At 39.2% G+C, this 25,033-nt stretch overlaps 1 protein-coding gene across 2 annotated transcripts in view; it reads right to left on the bottom strand.

Annotated features, from left to right (window-relative positions):
- Positions 1 to 1,590: 1,590 nt before the first annotated feature.
- Positions 1,591 to 25,033, bottom strand: part of LOC128026211 (adenosine kinase-like) — a 176,284-nt gene continuing 152,841 nt past the window's right edge. For both annotated transcript variants that reach the window (XM_052613066.1, XM_052613065.1), the window contains 4 exons: positions 22,530 to 22,565; positions 14,446 to 14,560; positions 4,067 to 4,153; positions 1,591 to 2,219 (listed from right to left, as the gene is read on the bottom strand). In XM_052613066.1, the coding sequence (XP_052469026.1) occupies positions 2,095 to 2,219; positions 4,067 to 4,153; positions 14,446 to 14,560; positions 22,530 to 22,565 (363 nt within the window). In that variant the 3' untranslated portion in view covers positions 1,591 to 2,094. The remainder of the gene's footprint in view (positions 2,220 to 4,066; positions 4,154 to 14,445; positions 14,561 to 22,529; positions 22,566 to 25,033) is intronic.

Below are 25,033 nucleotides of genomic sequence, written 5' to 3'. Positions count from 1 at the left end.
GTTACTTATTTGTATGCCAAAAGGGAAGATACATTTGTTTACAGTTTACACAGATACATTGGAATTATTCATGTTTGCATATTTCAACCACTGGCAGTGTCATATTCCCATTCAGACGGAGGCAGGATGAATTCCCTGCACTAGGGTTTAACTGCACTAGGGTTAGTAGATCAGCTCAAAAAAAAAGGACCCTCCAGATACTGGCGCACTTTTCTAAATTCTAAAATACAACTGCGTTAAATGTGTCAACTAAGCAAAGATGATCAATTTCCTAGATTGTTGTCTAGATGGTTTTCTTCTTTTAAATAATATAAAATAACAATATTTGCTTTATTAGTGGACCAAACCAAACAGCTGTAAGCACATCAAGCATCAATCATCATGAAATGAATAAACTTTAAATGAGGTCACACAGTAGCTGGTCTGAGTCATTGGTTTAAATAAACGGTGCCTGTTGCTTTCCAACTAAAATGATACGGTTTGTCACTTTTGAGATAACGCACATATAGCAAGTGTTTTTAATTGATAGATTTCACTGATTAGAGATATCCAGTTTGAAGTTAAATATTATATAAAGTGCCTTTATGCAGTGCACTTATTGTGTAGATACATGTATTTACATTGTACTTGTATTTAAATCATACTTGCATGTAATAAGTTGTAAATAAATCAAATTATACTGTTGACCTTAACCTACTCCCTTTTAAGCAAGTAACATTTATATAGTGCTTTATACAATAAAACTTTCCCATATATTAAACATGTCCCCCAAACTTAACCATATCCAGCAGCAAAAGTTTTGCAGTACAACATGAACGCAAGTAAATTACAATTTTTAAATGTACTGCAAGTACATACGGCTAATATAAATTGGAACCAAAATTTCAACGATATCAGAAACAACTGTAAGTGTTTACTTCTTGTTTGACTTTGTTCTTCCTTAATGTCTTCTACACCTACTGACTGAAATGTTGTCCAACAGCAACACACCTGTGAATCAACTTACATTTTATAAACCTCACAGGCAACTTTCGCAGGTCTTAAAAACACCCAGCAACATTGTAAAATACACAGCGGGAGGATTAGAGGAGTGGAAAAAACACAAGTGTGACTGTGTGTGCGAGCTGAAAATGTGAAATAGTGCTCAAGGACTTTGTCCTTCGCTGTCATTAAAGATTTGGCATGGACTCACGGCTTGTTTAAAACTGTGTGCTCAGTGATGCCAGGGCCCAAACAGGTTTGTCAGTGACAGAACCTGAATCTGCTATGATTGCTGTCACATACGGGGACAAAGGGTCAGCTGTACCTTGAGTCTCTCTAATGATGCTCACAAATAGCTACTCCTCATCCCATATCACAGAGATGAACCAATGCAGGCCTGCCACTGTCATCAAGAGGACAGGTAGAAGCTGGAGGCTTTCTACCCATCCAGTAGGACACAGAGCTGAGATGTAGCGAGAGTAAAACAGGCCAAAAACAAAGTCTAAAATCTCTGCCAACAAAAACACAAATTATGCACAAAATAAATACATTTCAAGCTTAAACACCCATTATACATTGATAATTATAAGGTTAGGGAGAGAATACAAGTGAAAGCAGTAATACAGCCTTTTATTTGTTTCCTTTTGCAGTTTGTGACACATTCAAGTGTTTCCCACAAATACATTTGGCTTACAACAGAAAGACTGGCCAACAACATTTCTGAGATAAAACAAGCCTTTGATTTAAAAAAAAAGTTCAAATGATTCAAACTGGCTTCTGTAGGTTTTACAATATCGGCTTCAGCTTTTTTTTTTTTACAGCTAATTACAACTACAATAATTTTGTTAGCAAACTCCACATCTGGAAAGATGCTGGCTATGTTCATCACTCTTAACAGTGATACTAAAATGGCTTTAGTAAAAACAAATCAATATATCTAAGAGAAATTCCTCTTTTGCCTCTCTTGTAAATGGTTTTTAATGTGACACAGCAGAAGGCAGGCAGTGAACAAGAGAGGAAAGAGGAACAGAAGATAAAAAAAAGTTAATTAAAAAAGGCATTAGTCCTATAAAACACTCGGACGGCTGTATCTTCCGGTCTCTCAGCAGCCCATCAGTGGAAGTCTGGTTTTTCTGGGAATGTGCAGCCTGCATGGCGAATAATGACGTTAGCAGCGTAGTGTCCAGCGCGGATGCACTGCTCAAAGGTCTTATCCTGTACCAGTTGAGACAGGAAACCTGCACACACATGCAAACAGACCCAAATCAGATCCGCAAGAGAGTGGACAGACAGATCCTAATCAAAGAGCGTGCACAAACATATGAACGCACACATGCACAAACATCCGAGTGCATAAACACACACATAAACATATGTAGGCAAATGTTAGCTCAGAAAACGTAGTCGGGTATTGATTTTGTTGCATTTACTTTCTTTTATAAAAATTAAGGAAATCAGGCTGAAGGGGGAAAGGTGAAGCAAAAGGCCCTCTTTAGTGATGCACGATACAGAAATCCTCCAGCTGCCCCCAGGCTCTGATCCCTCCCACCTAGATCTCTGCTCTCTGCAGCAGCGCCGGAGAGCATTGAAAAACAGCTGGCAAATTCATTTTCCAACACGGCAGAGCGCTGGCCTCCAACCTCTTGTTGGAACGGATAAAGGAGTTAAAAAAAATCAATACGACGTTTGAGCAAACACGCTCACAGCTCTATTAGTCGCAAGGTTGTCCTGGAAGAGCTACAGGAAGACGTGTTAGCAAAGCAGGCTCGTGGCCTTTGAAAAGCAGAGGGCCGTGGAAGAGGCGTGGTATGAAGATAAATTATCCCGACCCGAAAGACCCGTGCGAACGGCTTGATCAACATCGATATTTCTGTTTTTCATGGGGAGCCAAACCGCGTTGATGGATGGCTTCACAGTTCAGATTGGAGTAGACACGCAGCGGCTATCTGAACGCACGGTTATTAGCTATACTCGCAGATTAAAGATAACGGCTGTGGGGAGTCTGGAAACTCCACTAATCCATCATGAAAGTGATCTATTTCCCCTTAACTGTGTTATCTGAGGTTAAATAGTACAATAGAACATTGGCGGCTTCATGTGATTAAACTAAGCCAAATGAATGAAGCATAACTACAATTAATCTACAAATTGTCATTCCACAGCAGCTGCGAAGGAAATAAATAAGCATTGTGTGTCAGAGCTCTTGCTTCACAGTCTGGTTTCCCAGAGGTTACAGATCAAACCTAATCTTGGATTAAATTGTCCTGTCAATAGTGATTTTCCATTGAACGTACTTTCGTCTGGGACGAGCCTAGAATACCCATTTCAGTATTTCAATTCATTTGTGTGCTGACTGTGATTCTTCTGTCATTTATGAAGTAACTATTGGGTTCATTTATCTATTAAGTTATCACACCTTGTCATTGAGAGAGGATAAAACATTTAGAATAATGTTTGCATGAATATTTATTTCATAATAATAATCATAATATGTATTTTATTATTATGATTATTAAAGGGGTGACCTTTTGACATTTAAAAAGGTAATTTTACCATAAAAACATCCTTCAAGAACTCAAAACTTTCTTGTTAGTCTAAAAACAGCGTATATTGAAGCCAATCTGCCAAAACAACAGGTTGTGGAATGTGCCACTTTATGACATAATAGAGTGGCTAAACCCCGCCTCCGCAGATGATTATCAATACCTGCTTCTACATCACTGCCTGTTTAGCCCTGCCCACTGATTTTGACTTTGAACTAATCATAACAAAGACAATAATAATAAATATAACTATAGAACTAGTCTCTTCTATAGAACACAAAAGATGGTATTTTGAAAAATGTCTCCATGCTTTTTAGTCAATAGGGTCCAAATGCTGTTCTGAACACCACTGACGTTCATTGCATTGACAAAAACCATTGAAATCATCATCATCGGTTTCGCAGGAAAAAGAAAAGTCATACAGGTTTGCAACAATATGAGGATGGCTAGAAAATGACAATTTGTATTTTTGGGTAAACTATTGCTTAAAGTATTGAAGTTATTCTTTGAAAGAACATCTTTATGGCTTGGTAGCACAGTACCTCCAACAAAGGCGTCTCCAGCACCGGTGGTGTCCACTATCTTGCTCTGGTCGATCTCCAGGACAGGGAATGTCTCCACCTTGTCACCTGTGGAAAAGACGGTTCACGGGAAGTGTGAGCTTGTTAAACTTTCGTTGAGCTGAAAAATGAGCCTGGTTCACAGAATGGCTGTTTGGCAGACGTGCAAGACTTTCTGCTGTCAAAAAAAAAATTATTCACTGTTTATTTTCCCCATAGAAGTTGAACTTTTTCAGTGTCAAGCGTCGATTTAAAGCTACAAAATTAAAAGCCAATCATCTTTTTGTCAGCTGGAACACCTTGTTCTCTGCTTATTCCGTCCTCCCAAACAAATCTGGTTAGCATGATCCTAATCATCTATGACATACTGTAACAGAGGCTGGAATACACTTAGTACCATGAAAAGATGGAGAAGTTGTGAAGACATGGAAGAAGGAACAGAAGGATGTGCCAGTTTCACTTGAGTTATAAGAGCCTTGCCTGGGCCTTGAACTTAAGGAGAGGCAATTATATCATTTGCCGGTTCTTCAGCATGACAATTCTTGCACAAAAATGGATCTGCTCACAAAAATAGCATTTGAAAGACAGCATCAGTCTATTTTCAGCCTTCAGTGTGAATGATCTGTCCCTTTCAGGATAAAATAATGCAAGAACTGTCCTGCGTTTCCCTTTCGAACCCCTTTTGCTGTACGCTTGTGTTTTATTCATGGCATTAGCCTCCATTAGGGTTGAATGAGGCTGATATAACATTGCTTTGCATTAAGATCACTTCAGAGAACCCAATATTAGATTCTTGAGGACCTTCAGAAAATTCCACATGCGGTAAGTCTGGCAACCCACTCCAGTGCTGGGATTTCCCATTAGAAACTGAGCTACTGCTGCCTTCAAGAGCACGTGGAAAGTCTCTACTCCACAGTCAGGCAGTCGATATTACAACGCATTACACATTCAAGTCTAGGAAAAAAGTGGGAGGCAGTCAAAACAAAAACAAAAGATGACACATTAGACAAGCATAACGGAATCCTCCAGTATACTGCATTACTTTTACACATGATTTATGTATTAATTACTGGGTACATTAACCTATTAGGTTATCAGGCTTGTGTTCTAAAGAGGCAAAAACATTTATAATAATAGTTATTACATACAATAATGTTAATGAATCAATATTAAATAAATGAATAACTATGTAAAAACTGCATATTTTTTATTATAATTACCAAAATAAAGTATATTAACATTCATTGACACTTGTGCATTTATTTAATTATTTTTTTTAGTTAAAATGATCGTTCCTTTGAATAATCCAAACAGTGAAGAGTGCATTAAATTAGGCATGAAAACATCATTAATGCATGTTTTATTTTTTATAAGTTGCAAGCTTGCATATAGTTTTAAAAACACATTTCAAGATCCAATCAACGACTGATGGACTGAACCAAGTCCCCACCTCACATTTGTTCTTTTTCGATAATCGTTTACACTCTAATGAACGACAACACAGAAGAAAGCATTTGTCCTTACAAGATCTGTCAACAAAATCATTCATCGATATCAACTGCAGAGTTGCTTTCTGCCATTTTTGATGTCAACCTATCCCTTTCCTTTGTTACTCTGGTATCAGAGAATTCATCCCAGAAGCAAATATGACTTCCTGTGTTCATATATGTGAGAGTAACTCAAAATTACAATACTCCACTTGAATGCTGCATGAAGCTTTACATTTCCTTACACAGGAGGCAGAACAAGTTGAAATACTCAAACCAGTCTAAGCTAGCCCTTGCAATGATACTTTCATCAAAACAGCCCATAATCTGCAACAACAGAGGGTTTTAAAGTATACACCTGCTAACTGTAGTCGGTAGGTGTCAAGGACCATCACTTTGTGAGAAGAACTTCAGAGGAAACCTTCAGACACAGACCGTAAACATCACCCAATGTGAGCAAAGGCGTTGAACTGATGTAACAAAGAGCACTCAAGACATGTCTGCTGTGTGAGAGCGGTTTTTCCCTAACCGAGGCTGGCGATTGTATCTTTGATAATTCATTACACAAAAGCAGATCCTTTTAGAACCAGCTAATTATCAGCAAAATAACTTTGCTTAATTAATGCAGGCGATGAAGCATGCTCGCCCGCCTTCCTCTTGAAATGATTAACTAGAGGATCTTCCGTGTGAATTAAGTTAACAGAAACTCATGATCTAGTTATTATTTCACAATTAAAGATTACAATATTTCCATTGCCGTCATATCATGCTTTCTCCCTCATGACGAACTACGAAAGAATGCAATTGCATTCGTTCATGTGGAGCCTAAATCTGCAGACAAATGACTGAAGGGGGGAAAAAAAAGTGACCAGACGCAAATGAATATGTTCAAAATGAAACTATGTGGTTCCTTCCTTCCTGTACACAGGCTGACCTGATTCCACTTCCTTTTATGACTCAGAAACAGCGCAGCCTGAGAGTGAGAGAAAAAAAATAGCCATTAACTGTTCCTCCCTTTGATACCCATGACTGAACTGAAGAGGCTCTAGACAATAATGGACATCAAACTGACGATTAAGGCTCGTATGAAGCAACGACACTCTTCTCTTCAGATATGTGAGGGTGTTAGCAGAGGAAACACACTTCAACACGGTGAGAATGTAGGTACTAGCACAGGCTAACCCCTCTGCCCTTTGATGACAGGTCACGCACCAGAGGCATGCTGGGAAATGTCCAAACATTCTAGCCATGGTGAGTCATCTGGAAAAAAATTATGAGGTGGTTCTTAGAAGTACATGGTACAACATTAGGACATATCCAAGGGTCAGAGTCCCCAATAAAAAACTATATGCTGCAATAAAAAATATCTTAAAACACAAGCACACGCTGCCTATTAAAATACATGTAAATTGCCACATGGAACAAATGTCAATACAATAAAACCTTGGTGTGTAAAACAGATTTAAACTTGATTTAGGGTTCAGAGGGAGGGCCCGAGAGCTCTAGAGCTTGAGAAACATACACTGCCAGTCTTCCATCTTGGTAAACAAGGCTGAACTTGCATATGTGCCAGACGCATTGCATTGATGTTTAATGGTGCATGTTGCTCTAGGTGGTTCCCATAACCTCACTTTGTCTACTACAAGCTGCATCAATTGATATGATAATGGGGGGGAAGACGTGTGAAATGAGAGGGGCTGCGCTGGAGGACGAGGCGTCCAACCACTTGGATGTTTGGATGCCAAATGGTGTCCAGGAGCCTCTCTCAGCTCTCAATGGGGACAATGACAAGAGTTTTAAGGAATGGAGGCAAGAGGCAGATGCTTAGAAAAAAGAAAGATTCACACTACAAATTGGTCCAATAGGATGTTTTCATTTCTGTCATCGTTAACCAACATGCAGAGAACTAAATCATCTAATAATTGAGTATTGTCTTCCAGTATTCCTCAACTCATAAGATTAATGTTTCTATAGCTGTTTTCTGAAAGAAATATTTGGAAAAAGAAATTGCAATCCCACATAATACTTTAAAAAATATTTTTCGCAAAAGGTGTTAAAGACTTTAATGACTTTTCACTGTCTTTTTAGAGGTCGCTTAAATGCAATCCAGTAATAGGTCTTAATTATAAATTAAGCACAAAAAAAGTAGTAATTTCATTAATTAATTTTGGTAAAATACTACTGACAACTCAATTTGCATCATAAAAATCACAAGTGGATCACGAGCCTTGAGTACAGCATAAGCTGCATGTGTTTGATTCACAAAAAAGATTTGAATCATTAATTCGGGAATTGGTGGTTGAACTGTGCTGATCAATCTGTTTGAGTCTCATTCATTACAAACAACCGATTTAAAAGAGTCATTCATTTGGGAATCATACTACACTGGTTGCGTTGTATGTTTTTGATTCACTACGAACCAGTTCATTCAAATGGGAATCAATGTGTGTTTTTAGTCACTAAAAAGAACCAGCTCAGTCATTTGTTTGTGAATCATACTTGCGGAAGAATGAATGCAATGAACCATTACATACATATACGTATATATTAATGAGCAGCTAATAACCAGAATACTAACTAAAATATAAGGCAAAACCATATGAAGGAAATGACAAGTCTGCTGAACAAGGTAAATTAAGTAATTTAAAGAGTAAAATTGAATCATTTCTGAATTAAGGTTTTACAAGAGGTTCTGGTCCAATGTGAAAGAGGACCATTTATGTAAGCATGCAAGAGCAAACTTGGGCAAATAAAAACTGGAGAAATTAAATTCTGAAATCGCTACACTCTGCTCTCATTCCTTCCAAAACCATCCTTGATGGACATCTCCTTCCATTTCATCAAACCAAAGAGAACACATCAGATCTTTATTCAAAACGTATTATTGAACTTGGCTCTCAACATGCTGCTTTGGTTGGTCTGACTGCGTTCCAGGACCAATTTCATGTTAATGTATAACACAAAAGAGGCCATTGGCAGGGCTCTTTAATAGGCATGGCAATTAAAACTTTGCTGCCAAAACCTGTCTTTGTTGTTACTGGCTTGCGGTCGTCCCTGTAAACACAGTCTCCGGGCAGTTCACAGGGAGTTCCATCGCTTTAGTGGTTTTGCCATTCTTCACTTTACATGTTCATGCAGAAAGTGAAAATACTTTCCTGTGAATGACTATCCGGGGAGTGGAAAAAAAGGGGCAACAAAGTTCCACCTCCCGAGCTGTGAGGTTATATTAATAGCTCTTGTACAGCTGTTTCTGTTTGGTGCTGTGTTTGACACTTGTGTGCACAGATCAGAAGTGAGATGTTGCTTTCAGGGTTTTGTATCCCTTTGGCACAAGCCTCTCAAGAGGAAGAGGAAACCACAGCTCTGCTCGCAAAGGCACTCCAGGAACCAGCAGCACTGTAAACATATATTGGACCGGCTCAAAATAAAACAGGCCGGCAAAGACAAAACATGCATGCGTGACTATTTATAGAGCCAGAGCGTCAGAAAAAAACATCATAACATTTACAGCACTGTGGAGTGACGCCAATTATGTGTCATAAATTCTCTTGTTATCACTAGTTATGTGCGGCGTAATATGATTATGCTCGTAATGTGACAAGCCAAAACCATGAATGCCTCGGGTCATACAATAATTACTCTTTTACTGTATCTTAGGCATTGACATTTCAAATATATCACTGTGACTTTCAAAATGTGAATCATTGGTGGAGTATTATTCAGCTTTTCAGACAGCAACGGAAATGTTTCACATCTCCAATAGATACCCGAGCTACTGAATGGCAAGCTATTCACTACACAATGAGACATGGCACAAAACCAATGAACAGGAGCGATTCAAGGCCTTCAGACAGCTGCGGAACGGTGAGAGATTATTCCTCTCAAATCCACTTCTCGTTGGCTCCAGAGACAAATAAAAGCTCCAAGGAGTAAACAAGGATGGCCCTTCTCGTGGCAAACAGACTGAGGGAACTGCCCTCACTTTCCATCTTTTCTCTGATCCACCATCTCCACGCTAGAGCTGGTCAGAGAAACATGAGCGTGACAAACACATTTAGCCGCTAATAAAGGGCACCCACCATGCCGAGAGTGGCAGGAGATAACCAGCACAAATAATCAGAGGAGTCTGGGACGAAGAGAGCTTTAAGAGGCAGTTTTGCCCTTTTCAAAGCGAGACATTGATCAGATCCCCTCGCCTCTGAGCCATGCTAATTAGCTGAGGACGAGCGGTGATGATGTCACAATTGATTTGGAGAACATGGAGGTCTTCATCCATTGCCCTTCCCATCACGAGTGAGATACGGAACGAATGCGATGCATATGCTCAAAATTCACGAGGTGAATTCAAAATGCAGATGCAGTCACAATTATGAAAAATATTTCAAAATTCAATCAAACTTGAGATACAATATAAAGTTCAGTGTAAAAAAAAAAACAATAAATAGAGACTTCACATTTCGAGCTGACAATTTTAAGATGTCAATTAAAATAAAGTGTGCAGTTGTGAGATAAATAAGATGAAATTGCAATTAAGAGTAAAAAAGGTAATTGTGAGTTTAAAATAAAAAGTCACATTAAAATATAAAGTCAATTTTGAGATCTAAAGTTTATGATTATGAAGATTAACAAGGTAGTATGAAGTAGTATGTAGTATGAAGCAGGCAAATTTGTAATTAAGAAATTAAGTTAAAACTGTGCGAGAAATGTGAAATTGAGAGATAAAATAATATAAAGCTGCAGTTATGAGAAAGAGAGATAAAATGATAAATCAGTTTTTCAACTCACAGCAAAATATGTCAAGAAAAATGTCAAGAAATAGCTTCAGTTATGAAAAAGTTGTGAGATATCAAGTCATAACTGATATGAATTTGTGACAGAATTATTCTCATAGTTAGCCTACTTTTATATGTAGGCTAATAACATCCTATGGTGCCTAAACAGGAATGTTCAGTCCACTTTATGTCAGTAAAAGCATTACAGAGGCGGTTTGCGTAATCAATCAATGCTGCATCTTATAACTCTAAGCTCTTTTCTTTTGCTTTTTAAGCCTATCAAAACAAGCAGCAGACTGTTTACAGTGTTTCTGTTTTAGCTCAGCTGTGTTGAAGGTGCATTGCATTAATGAGACAAACAAGGACGGGCAAACATTACAGAATAATAGCCCTAACATAACACAGGAAAAATGTGAGGGAGAGCGTGAACACACGCAAGCACACACACACACACACACACACACACACACACACACACAGGAAGAGTGTGTTCTCATGAGTGCATAATGACCTTTGCTAAGGGCTCACGGAGATGGAGGAAAACAGACTGAAACTAAAAGGCTCCTCTGGGGAGTTCATTAGGTGCAGGTAAATCTGACAGCACATTAGACACATTCCTCCTGAATAAGTTTCGAGACGAGCAGCACCTCTCAAGGAGCAGCAATGAAAATGTTCCTCTTTAGTAGGACGACAAAAACAAAACCGATTACATGGAGCGACTTTAGAATTATTCGCAACCGAAGTAAAGGCAATTTATTTCTCACAATGATATAGACGTAGTGACAGAAACAGATTATTAAAGAAAAAAAAAATATGTAGGGCAGAACTTGGTTCTATAAATTGGGAAATCATTAGAAAAGCCCTGCATATGTCCCCAGGGAGAAGTCTGGTGTTTCACCGGAAGATGGAGTTATGATATCCTGATGAAAATGACGAGCTCAAAATGTTTTTTGTTGTTTGTTTGTTTTAAGAAATCAAACATACACATGGATGAATTGTTCATCTATAACATGCATTTAGAAAACTACTTTAATGTAGTCTTGATTTAAAAGTGCCTGTAAAACATCAGGTAAACTTTGGAGAAGTCAGTCACACAAGTCAGTCATGCTGTTTTAGAATGACATGCGAAAACGGACAATTTTTATTTTTGGGTGGACTATCCCTTTAAATCACATCATGTGCTTGAGCTGGGTCAACCACATCCAAGCCCAGTGTATTCCAGTCTAGATAAGATAAGGATTATGGTCACGTCCAGATCTCACTGAACAGTGGAGTTTACGAGTCAACTGGAAATAAACTAAACTGCAGCAGCCTCACTCTCTGCAGAAATGCAAAGACGCCCCTCCTATTGAGGTGTTAGTTTCACTTCATGTGATATTAAAAGGAACACAACAAAGGTTATCTCTCGAGAACCTCGGTTCCAGGAAGTTAGAGTAAAGTAAACACGTATGAGTTATGACTCAGTGCGAACAGCAGAGACTCTGCGCGAAACTGTCACCCTGGCTGGGCTACATTCCTACACATCAAGTAGTTTGAGATTACATGGGACGTTCTATTTTGAAAAATCTTAGTTAGCTTAATACGTGACTTCACGGAGGAGGGAAAGTACTAATAAAACATCACAGACTCTCTTCCTCCCCGTGACGCTGTCGTCCCTGCCGGAGCCCCTGGGCGACCCTGCACACTCAGCCATCATTAGATCAAAGACGGTGGGCGCCGCGCTCTTAATATGAGCCTGTAATAGGTACGCCAGCAGGGCCGCGCTCTGTTCAGCGATGTCACAAAGGTGCTTCATTAAGGGCTCCTCTTCTGGCAGCTTTCATTAAGGAAATTAATGTGGAGGGGATAGGACAGCCTATGTTTATGCCGTGAGAGAAAGCCAACGTGCACCGAAAGGAACTACATAATAACAAATCTGCATCTCTTTGGAGCGTCGCCCCCAGGGCCTATCATCTCAGCCTTCTTAATCACCATTAAAACAACTTCATTGTGACATTCAGAGCCTGCTGAATGATCACATCCCCACACAGAGAGCAAATTGCAAATGAAAAGTAGAGATCAGACGGCATCAGAGCACAGCCTCTGGGAGGTTGAGCAAATCTTCAATTCTCTTTTATATTGATGTTTATTGGCGGAGGCAGCGGGGAGCAATAACGTCCCTCTCCTTCTCCGTCGCCCCTGCTATTTGAACCCACTTATTCGGCATTCGTGCGACGCCTGACATTTTTTACGACCAACTACCTCTTACATGGCATCCTCGTTCACTTAGTGTTCGTTTCGTATAGGTTCGCCGGGGGTTGCCGCCGACCCTGCGGCTCTTTATGAAAGGGCTGCGGGAGGTTAGCCAAGCCCGCCTTTTTCCTCAGCGCAGTGTAAAATGCCTCCAGGAGAGTATTTTCTCTAAAGCCGACGCTTAGGCTGAAAGTTAGCTCAGAACAAGTGGGAGTGAGGCGGTTCTGTAGAAAAAGGGAAGGATTGTCTTGTAGCGCTTTCCTCTGATGAGGCTTTACAGGAGTAGCAATTGCCTGAGCAGCCTTATCAGCCCAGGGGGACTAATGCTATTAGCGTTTGTGTGATAAACGCAGCGCGGTGGAACCAATACAGCCAGCTTTGCCGCGTTACTCTGGTAACATGTTGTGTAAATTGTATAATACAGAGCTCTGCAACAGCTCTGTTTAACAACACTTCAATTCTGTAGTGCAGACTTGTGAATAGGATTAGACCTATAAGCTAACAGGGGTGAGGGACTCAGAGCGGCCCGCTGTGTCATCGTGATGTAATTTGTCAAGCCACAAGTTGCATTAGAGTGAGGTCTATAAAATCAGAGAACAACCTTATTTGCAGCACTGATAAGAAATAAATGTTTTTGAGCACCGAACTGAGCATATTAGAATGATTTCTGAAGGAATATGTGGCATTAAGGAATGGAGTAATGGCTACTGAAAAATCTGCTTTGCCATCACAAGAATAAATTACATTTGAAAATATATTAACGTAGAAAAAAGTTATTTTAAATTCTAATAATATTTCTAAATATTTCTACTTTACTGTATTTCTTTGAATCAATAAATGCAGTCCTGGTGAGCATAAGAGACTTCTTTTAAAAGCATAAAAAAAAACTTGTGAACCCAAGTGTAAATGAACAACAAATATGACTTTATATGAGGATATTTGTTTTTAGACATTTTTAGCTGAGATGGAGGAAAAATTGGACTCAAACTTCAAATTGAACCAAAAAGTCTGAATTCAAACTTTTGTTTTTTGCATGAGCACCAAGGCTGGACTATATATGCCACCCGCTAGGCAAACCTCCTCAAGGTTTTTTGCGTCTAAGCAGACACTAAAGGTCATGTTCCAAGTTTACCTTATTGTTTTTCCAGGGTCTCCAAAGCGTAGCAAGGGCAGCTGCTCATTGTGTCCCCAAGAGATTTAAATAATGTCCAACCTCGGCGGAATTCATTGTAAGAGCACTGTGAAATTCAATTAATCAAAATACAAAAGGCAATAAAAGCCGAATTATCCTGAACAAATGGAATTTAGCCGAGACTGGGCACTGGTGGACTGTAAAGCGAGGAATGCCATTCTGGCAGGTGCAAAGGGAGAAGAATTGAAAAGAAGGAGAAGAGCAGCACAAACAGCTCAGAGCCTGTCCCCTTTACATTCCTGCCACCTCCCTGCTTTCTACTTCAAACCCCGCTGGTTTGATCAGCTACAACTGTTATGCTTTTCCCACTATTCGGTTAAACTTATCCACTCTGCAGAAAGATCCCCCACCACTCAGTTACCATAGCAATGTGACTGCAACAGCCCTTTGGATTCAAATTCTGCATCTGAGAGATAGGAGGTCATTGCCAAGGGCGAATTCATTTCACACTGAGCAACACGGAAAGCCGCCAGAGAAAACGGCATTCTATTCTTAAGATGACCTTGTTTGAGGCTATTCACTAATATTTACAGAGGAAATCTCTCAACATCATTCCAGCTGTAAATAACTAAAAGTGTTTCTGGGGGTTGTGCTATTTCATTTAACACAAGACAGTCCTGATCTAAAAGAGTGATTATGAAAACCTAATTCTGAACAGATGAAAACTGACCCACGCACCTTTGGTCATTATAGTTCGTTCTTTCCCTTGGGTGAGGACAACAATCCTCTGCATTTTCTTGTTCTCTTTGGGCAAGCTTTGGGCCTTCTTCGCAATCTCCTCAACGTCTTCAGTCTGCACAAGAGAAAAAATAAAACATACTTGAGGGTAAGAAGCAAATATTAAGTTATTCTAGATCAGATTTACTTTAATACTGCACCTTGTAAAGCCTGAGTCATCATCATACCTACTGAGCATGTTTAGTGACTGCTATTGCCAAATCCATCTCACTCAGAACGGCTTGTGTTTAAATGCTAAAGGTCATGTGTAATCACATCACTCACGACTCACATATTCGTTCCAGAAATGTTAAAATGCTAACAAGATGCTAAAATGATACATATATTGCTCAGTGACTTGCAGGCAATCCACTCTTCTGGCTTTTGAATGGCTACGTTTGCAATACACCGATTGTCTTTCAAGAAAAAAGTTGGGACAAAAGTTGGACAGCTGTATGAAATCAATGCTTCTTTAGGACTAAATGAGGCAGGCAGTTATTCAGAAATTCACAATTCAGTAAAATTGTTTTGGAGAGAATGCAAATGTTTTTGCATACAACTGTGCAAATTTGTGTAGACAAAGACAACAGTAATATGTAACACTATCTCTGTATATTTAAAAAATCTATATTTCCGTGGCTTACAGGTTTACTAGTAAAACAGTAAGACTGACATAAAACACTTGTTGCAAACTATATGTGTTTGATTAACTAAAAAAGCATCATTCAAGGAACCAAACATTCAGTCATTCATTCATTTGGGAACTGGCAGAGCTGTGTGGGTTCAATTCATTACAAAGAATAAGACTCATAATCGGACTACACTAGTCACACAGTATGTTTTTAGTTCATTTAGGACTGCCTCGGAGTCATTCATTGGGAATCTGACAACACTGGTCATGCTGTATGTTTCTGATTCACTAAGAACCAGCTCATAAGAGTCATTATTTTGAGAAACACACTACACTGGTCGCGCTGTAGACTCTTCAAGATTCTTAAATAGTAGTGCAGGAAATTCTGTAGTATTTTCGTACAGAATGCCAATGCAAGAATCAAGACATTCAAACATCATTTGGCTTGGGTATCTTATCTAACACTTTCATAATTCTGTGGTGGAACAAGTCACTACTACTACAACTCCATACATGTTCATGAAGATAAACAATTGTTTCTTCAATTTGACTCTAATGAGCCCAGTAATAGAGATGCCACTAGCAGAACATTTTTGTCTATAAAAGCACTAAATAAAATAGTAAAATATTCCTTTAGTAGTGTGTTGTACATGTTAAAACCTTCGCCTCCTGATCTGACATTTAGTGTATTGCACAGCTTACTTGTTTGTCCAGTGCAGTCTGCTGTTTAAGTGGACTCCAAGCAACCTGTAGAACTACACCACCTCCACGCTCTCTCCCCAGAGCCTCGCAAACTACTGCCTGCTGGTAAAATAGTCTATGATTTAGGAGATTGTGGAGGCGTTCACCGGTATCGTGCTGAGCTTGTTACCAAGTAGGAGAGGCATGTTGAGGGCACTGAAGAAGTCAAAGTACAAGATCTTTATCGGGGTGCCAGCTTTGACCAGGTGGGAGTGGACTCTAAAGCTTGCAGATCAGAGCGCTGTCCACACCTACAGTAGGTCCAAAAGTATTTGGACACTTTTGGAAACCAACATTTCTGAATTTCATTGCATTAAATAAAATATGGATTAAAATGGCATCTGCAAATAAAAAAATGATATAACTTCTCTCAGAACTAATTTGCTTTTAAGCAACTAATCCTTAAGTGATTTTTCAAGTTTTTCTTCCCTAATATATAAATTAATATACAAAATAAATATTAGTATAGAACTAAAATATAAGCATGTATATGAGTGCTTGATGTTTTTGGAATCGAGTGAAATCATTTGCATTTCCTAGTCCTCACACCTCCCAGCTGGCACTGGACAGAAGGAGCTGGGCTGGGGCAGGGGAGTGTGTGGAATGGGTGGTGCCGGTGCTGGTTGGTGGGGAGTGGAGGGGTTGTTTGGTCTAAGGGTTTGAGTGCTGATGGTTTGATACCATCCCCCTAACCACAGTCACACAAAGCCCCAGTAAGAGGGTCTGAGGCAGTGCCAAAGCTTTCAGTCTGTCACATGTCCACTCGTCCCCCTGCCAAAAGCAGGCTAGAGAGGCTGCTTTGGTCATGGCAGCCACCAGCCCTTGACAGTTTTGTTAATGGCGAGGTAGTGTGGTGTCCCAGGCAGGCCCAGCTGCCTCATCACCTCTGCCTCCCTCCACACTTGAATAAAAGGGTCCACTTTCCTGTAGTCTGGCCAAACAGCAGAGCACCGAACGGTTACTGCGGCATTTGCTGTTCAAGATATTGACTTCGGTGTGAATTTACACTGCGAGACAGTTGTTTTCGTTTGCATTTGTATTGCAAGTGAAATTGGCTCAGTGCTTCATGTTTTTCAATGACGGGAACACTAGAGGTGCAGACAAAAAAGGCCAATTTCCATTGTCAATAGTGAAGGAATATAAAGACGCACAGCTCACACATAAGAGACTTATAAACCAAATCAGCTTTCTATTGGTCAATACTGGAATTTTTTGTGAAGAACTGAACCCAAATCGAAATCTGCATGGGTGAAATGACTGGATTTTGGATCGGAGCACTCTGCAACTGTGCTTCGGGTGACGCAAGGTCGAATCCCAGCACATGGTCATTTCGTGAACCCACCGCCATCTCTTTCTACCGTCCCACTTCCTGTCCTTTTCTCAACTATACTATCGGAATAAAGGCAAAAATGCAAAAAACAAATCTTGAAAAATAAATAAAATGACTGGAATACTCTCACAGGAAATTCACCAAACAACAATAAATGTAGCCGCAACAGCAGACCAAATTTTGAGTGAACCACCCCGTTAATATTTACTAATGACCAACAGTTTAACTGAAATACAATAAAACGTTTTTTCCCTCCCAACAAGTATAAAGCCACTTCATAAATATGGGTTAAATCATTAATACAGTGCGCTTTGGGTGAGGTTAACAGTGTTCCGAACAAAACTTGAGACCAGAATGCCTAACTAGATAATGAAGCTTTCTCTGGAAAACTTAACCACAGACAGTACAAGCCCAAGGCTAGACCCAGAGAGCAGGCAAGTACAAATGTTGTGGCTTGTTTTAAGCAGTGCCCAGGGCTCTATAAAAACCTTACTGCTTTTACAGTATCAGCTGACTGCGCACTGTAAATCTGTCAGGGGCTGTGGGTCTATAGGTATCCTGTGACGAGAAGTGGCTGCCTACAATCCCACCATTATCCCTTCATTATAACTATCAAACACATGATAGCCATGAGAGAGTGTAGCTCCACAACACTTGCTCCTGAACACTTATTCTCCCCGGAGACCCGTGGGGTGGGGTCTTACTGTACAGGCCCCTATGGAGTCATATATTCATATGGAGCTCCATTCATCTGCGCCGATTAAATGTCTGATGTGCTCAAATACCATTTACTCATTCATAATTTACTCTTTTCTTATCCTCGAACAATGCAAATGAAAAAAAATGCAAACTCTTCATATCAAACCAGCTTTTATTTTATTCCTTGAAGAGTGAGGAGGTGTTTCATTTCAGACATAGGAGAGTCTGCACGCATAGAAACCTGCAAGACTCTTGTAAAAGCCGAGAAGTCTGTTATATGTATTCAGGATACAGCGATTGCCCATTGAAAAACAGATGTTTAGCTGGAATCCGAGGACCCTGAGCTCTGAATAAAAGCCCCCAATAGCCGCTGCCTACTCGTTTGCTTTCTACATGTATATCTCAGCGCTGCAACATCTGCTATCACAGTTTGTCTTTAACCCCGCTTGGTATTTCAATTATGATTACTGTGTATGCTTGTGACTTATTAGAATCCAAGGCTACATTAACAGAAGTAGAACACCTCTGCAGTTTCATTGGAGGAATCATTCATTTCTAAAGAGTAGTTCAATTTTTAGTAGCATGATTTTAAGTGGAGGCGGAAGAGTTGGGGGGGAGTGGGTGAGGATTTGGGAGTTGTGGGGTATAAATTATCCTTCTCACCTCAATCTGAGGCACTTATCTCTGCATAGCTATCTGCTGGTGTGAATACATATATGCCTGAGGGACCAAGAGGGACCGAACGCCTGCTCGCTTTGATCTGAATATCAACTGTCAGAGCTATTCTCATAATTAACCCATCAAGACACATCACAACTGGATCCTTCAGTCCAGACAGAGAAAGACAAGAGCCCTTCTGGGAATAAAGAGGCTTTCTGTGCGCATCTCTCCTGCAGACAGGTGCTGTGGTTGGGGGGCAGAGGGCTGCGGAGACGGTTGGGAGCAGCGGCTGTGGGATGCGCACTCCCATGTTGCCGTTTCCCCACTGGCGCTAACTTGCTCCAGCTAAATTGCGTAAGGGGCTTTTAATCACTTCCCAAAACACAGCCTCTAATCACCACTAAAAGGTTGATAGTTCCCAAGGAGGAGAGAAGGGAGAGGCGTTGTGGGAGTCTACAGAGGTGCTAATAGAGAGGTTAATACTGTGATACTGGATTCCAGGGCTTGTTGAAGGCAATTTGTCAATGAAACTGAATGTACAAAGTGAGACAAGTCAAGTCATTGGTTTAGAAGTGTTGGTCGGGTTCGTCTACGTTTTTTTTGTGTGTGTTAAAGGTATATTTCACTCAAAAATGAAAATTGTCACCATTTACTCACCTACATGTCATTATATATATATATATATATTTGCAATCTTTGTTAATAAGATGAAAGCTTGAACAACAATTAAACACAATTTTCAAAAACAGACCAAATAAATTCCTAGAGGTCCATCATAAAGTTAAATGACTCCGGTGGTTTGCATTTTGAAGTGCTTTGGAATAATTCAGTAACTTAAAAGTGCCACAGTAGCTATAACCTTTTTTGGAAATACTGCTTTTTCGCAAATAGTTTTTGCAATTTTTCGATGACTTTTTTTCTTCTTCTGTGCAACACCAAAGGAGATATTTTGAAAAATGTCTTTGTTGTCGTTGGTTTTGGACCCCATTAAATTTTCACTGTTTCACAATTCATGTAAAATATTTTCTGTTGTATTCTACAGAGAAAAGACAGTCAGTCTGTTTGGAATGACATGAAGGATGAGTAAATTATGACAGACTTTTTGAGTGAACTAACCCTTCAATATAAAAGACCAGACTACACAGTCCCCTGTAAAGATCTCAGACACACATTTGCACATTCATACCACTGACTACTTGCTACTGTGTTTGATTAGAAGGGTGTGTAATGAAGGTTTTAAGCGTAAAAAAATATAGTAAGCCCAAGCTTAATTAAGCTTAACCATAATATCTCTCCATTCACTGGTAACCATCAGTTCATGAAAGCCATAATGTAGCTGTCAGTGATTATCAGAAGGGATGTTCTCCTTTAATAATGATGAAAGCAGTCGAAAAAAAATCCTGCCTTATTAGGGTGTCCAATTCTGTGTCCATATTAAAGCTAATAAAACAGCTCCTTCATTGTAATCTGTAGGAGGAACAGCAGCCAATAGAACATCAATTACCCTGCGGCGGATTCAACATCTAAGGGTATTTAAATAAAACAGATGAGGATCGGATCACACTGCGAGCCAGATCTAATGCCGGCTCAATACAGAGAGAAAATAACACACTCTTATCTACCTTCTTGAGATGTAAATTGATTTATTAACGAGGCATTTCTTTGAAGCAAGGGAAATGGATTGATGTTAAGCAGATGTGTTTGATTTTCACTTTCATAAAGCGTGTATTTTCATGAGATGTAAAAACACGCTTTTCACACTTATGAATGTTGCCACATTGTTTAAGACAGGAGAAAAATATTATCTTTACAAAGGTACAGCATGTCTAGCAGCGTCTGCTTGGGAGTTCTTCGAATAATAACAGAGCTAATTGGAAGTTTGTATTGAAGAACAGGCTTCCTGGGAAGACTACGAGATTTAGAGTGTCTACAACCACAATAATGCATATCATTATCTGGGGTTTCCATCCATGTATTTTATGCAAATTATGTGTTATTGCGTAAAAATGCTGGGTGGATATATTAATGTAATGAAACTTTTTTTTCTTGAAATGAAAATTTGATAAAATACATTTAATAAATGTTATATTATATATTTAAAAAAGTGGCAAGATGACCTGTGCAAACTACAATGAAAACACATTTTCTTGAAATTTTATCAATTTAAAATGTACCTTAATGTATAAACCTGGAGGATCATTTTTTTGGTTTTATAAATTATTATATTTGATATATTAAATATTCAAATTAAATATTTTAATTTTATTTTATAAAAGACATGCAAGTAAACAACTATTTTTTTTAATGAATGTAAAAAATAAATTCTTAAATGTTCATATATATATACACATATATATATACATATATACATACATATATATATATGTATATATATATATATATATATATATATACATAAAATAAATATTATATGTATAATGTATAATAATAATAATAATATATATGTATAATGTTTTCACAATATTATGATACAAAAAAAACGTGTGCCTTCATTGCTTTATTACCCAATAAAATAAAACCTCAGTTCTCGCTCCAGGTATGAGTGGGGTAAAAATGTATTGCAGATAAACAAGGGGCAGCATGTCTGTGATGTTACAAACCACACAAACTAAGAATCAGTCAGCACACAAGCAGATGTGGAAAGTCAGCTGATGTGCGTAGGCGTGTATGAATAAGATCGAGAAATGCCACCATCCAAAGACAATTGATGACACGCTTCTCAGTACGTTTAGGGCCTGAAACTAGAACATTTTCTCGATTTCTCTCCATCTTGTCACTAAATGCTTACATTTCAGCTGCCATACTCTGTTGAGATGTTTATTTCTGAAGCAAGATCAGGGTAAAGACTCGTTTGTCAAAGATTCCCTTTTCTCTGAGCCCTAAATCAACACGACGTGTGTGAAATCAGTGAAGAGGTACTCTTCGTGTGTGACAGTGCTTGCCATTTATATATATTTACTCTGTGCGATGCAAGCTCTCACCCCCTCCTCTATCTCCCTGGCTCACAAACCGCTCCTCCTCTCTCTCCCTCGCCCCTTCATGCTCTCTCTTTCTCCCTCCCTCCCTCTCTCTCTCTGACTTACTCTCCTGCCAGAATCTGCTTTGCATTCCAGTCACGTTGATCGCACCTTGAGTGATCCTGGAAGACAATTATTCATACTGAGACGAAACACATTCAGGCGGATAGCACTGCATTTGAAAAAAGATAAGCCACTTCAATTATTTAAGCGTGCTGTTCCTAAACTCACATTTACTTTGCTTATGAATTCACATTTAACCCCCCCCCCCACACCAATTTAAACATGTGAATATGAGATGAGAAACTACTATTACATTTGCATTTCCCTGCTATTCAGACAGATAACTCATATTGTTTTGACGTGTTTTGTGCAAACAAGGCCAATCAGTGTTTCCATATTCTGAGACTGGAGGGGAAGGTGATCCAGTATTTATGAGCGGATGCGGCGTGGTATAATTGAGTGTAATGCCGCGGCGGATCCTAATGAAGCTAACAAGGTGGGTTCCTCAACAAAGGCACCTGCCAGCCCTGCCCAGTACACCGACAGAATTGAAAGCAGCCCCTGAGGATTTATCTTTCTCCTCCCAAGAGCATTCTCAAAATTCAATAAATAACATCTGTAGGCGATGTTGGGTGCAGACCTGGGAGGAATGCGTCATAACAGAAAAGGAGGGGGACGAGAGAGAGAGAGAGAGAGGGAAGAGAATGTGTGAGAGTAGGGGAGAAAATGTGTTTGTGTGTGTGAGAAAGATAGAGAGAGTGTGTGAGCCGGAGTGCTGGCTGAACAAAGAAACCATGACGACTGCCAGGTTGCTATGGCGACAACTGCAAGGGGGCCAAGAGAGTATAATAGCACATCAATCACTGTCCGAAAAAGAACTTCATTATCAGCTGAAAAATAATCCTTTAGGATCTGTTTAGGGTGTGATCCTCCATCCACTCACCTCAAAGCCTTGCTCTTGTGCAAACACGGCGGCCTCCTGCAAAACAAAGCACACATGCAGACTTAATTAATGAGAGCTTAGTGTAGCAATGATATTATGGATTCATTTAGCACACATTTCAAAGCTCTGTTAGAGTATGTAGCACAGGATATACATTATATAACCTTCAGTTCTTCTTCCAAGAGCCATGGAAAAACTGGAAAATAATATTTTCTTGACCTAATAATTAATCAAATATGTAATTTAGAAAATCGGTTACAGCATGCTGACACAATATATCATATATATCAATGCATTTCAACTTTTTTTCCCCCACAATCTTTAAACACTATTCATAAGCAAATGTTTTTACTGCATCTATGAGGTGCAGATTCACACACAGCCATGTGGGGTCACTCTCATACATTTGGCATGCTTTAAATCACAAATTATTATACAATGAATTAAAATATTTTGACGTCACAGAGTATCCAATGTATGTTTATGGTAAGCTAGTTGCAGCTAATGTCGAACACACCAAGAATGAAAAACAATATTGAAAAACTATATTAGCGATCGCACCAACGGACGATAACGTGCTGAAGTTTTGTCGTCTGCCATTTTATATGGCAAGCTCTTTACAGTCAGGTGGATTCTGATTGGCTGTCAATGTTTTTATCATTAATCAGCTGAAAATAAAAAGTTCTGCAAGGGATTCCAATAATATCACTCCTCTGTGAAACTACCATTATAGCTGTGGTGTAGACATAGAAAATTACAATGTTTAAAATTATTGTCCTTTGAGTCCACAGACTTTTACTCTAGATTGTGTGTAAATTCGCAATGATGCTACCGGTTAAAAAGACTACGTTACATAAAATATCACAACATGACCTGAAACTCAAGCTCAGGCAAGATGTAGGAATAAAACAGCATTATTTCAGATAATAAAAGGGCTCTGTGAGGGTTAAAAGATTCCAATTATGTGTGCCGGGCTTTGCCCTTTGCTCGACTGAATGGCTCTAGGGACAAGTTGTGACAACCTCTGCCTTTTGAGAGGAAGAGGGGGTGGAAAAAACTAGTAGCCTACTTCATGGATGTAAGGGGTTGAGACCACCTGCAGTCTGTCTGTCTGTCACAACCACTGCATAATAGAGCTGAGACGTACATTAATCTATAATAGACCATCTGACATCACTCAAAACACTCCAACCTGGCATTTAGAAAATATGAAAATATGATCATATTACCCCAATTTTACAGTCTCTGCACTGGCTACCTATTAAGTTCCGTATCAGTTACAAATTATCATTACTTACCTATAAGGCCCTAAATGGTTTAGCTCCAGCGTACCTAACTAGCCTTCTACCACGTTACAACCCATCACGCACCCTAAGGTCACAAAACGCTGGACTTTTGGTCGTTCCTAGGATAGCAAAGTCCACTAAAGGAGGTAGAGCTTTCTCACATTTGGCTCCCAAACTCTGGAATAGCCTTCCTGATAATGTTCGGGGTTCAGACACACTCTCTCTGTTTAAATCTAGATTAAAAACACATCTCTTTCGCCAAGCATTCGAATAATGTTTCTTTTTAATTGTGAGTGTAGTTGCATCTGTTCAAAGTTGCATTTTTATTCATTAGCTTGGGTTAAACTAATTTTACTTTGTTGGATCAGCAGCTATGCTAATGATGTCTGTATTTTGTTTCTATGTTTCGCCACGGGATTTACATCCCGTGGTAACTAGGATTTAAACAAGCTCCAGTCTGGATCCAGAACACCTGAGAAGAGATGATGCTGACCCTCAGAGGACCCCAGATGATGCTAACCTTGAATCAACAAACAGAACTAACAATTATTGCTAAATGTGTGACTGAATCATATAATAACTTAATAATATTGATAGTTCATCGTCTAGCTGACTACGTCTTGTATTATTATTATTATTTTTTCTAAAATCCTGTCAAATGTGCACAAACTACTAGCTACTACTAAATATTGTAGAAACATAATTTTCTGTAAAGTTGCTTTGTAACGATTTATTTTGTAAAAAGCGCTATACAAATAAACTTGAATTGAATTGAAAATTGAATTGAATTTAGCTGTTTGTATTTGGTTAAACTCAGATGATTTTCCCTTTTCCGGGTCACAGAGCTACAGCTACACCCATGTTTGTGTTCACTGCAAAGAGGTCAGACAGTCCAAGGTTAATTTTTGTGCCATAAATTTGGTAAAAACTCCAGTCCCCATGGAGATAACCCAACACTAGATTTCATGACACCAATTACATCTCAATGATCTGATAATGCAACCATCCAGCAGCCAAGGTGAGCCACTCTTTTATTAAGAGTGATTAAGCAGCATTATTTCAAGATTAGCTCCAGGAATTAGAGTTAATGCAACCCCATTGGAAAACTGTAATAGACCCTAATCACAAGACAAGACTATGGAAATTCTGGACTTGTGATAAATCAACACTTCGAAAGTCACTCTATTAGCACTCTATTAGTTAACAGGACAGAGAGAC

Source organism: Carassius gibelio, chromosome A13, assembly GCF_023724105.1.
Source record: "Carassius gibelio isolate Cgi1373 ecotype wild population from Czech Republic chromosome A13, carGib1.2-hapl.c, whole genome shotgun sequence".
Lineage (NCBI taxonomy): Eukaryota > Metazoa > Chordata > Actinopteri > Cypriniformes > Cyprinidae > Carassius > Carassius gibelio.
The sequence above is the reverse complement of the archived record's forward strand: the minus strand, read 5'-3'. Positions and strand labels throughout refer to the sequence as shown.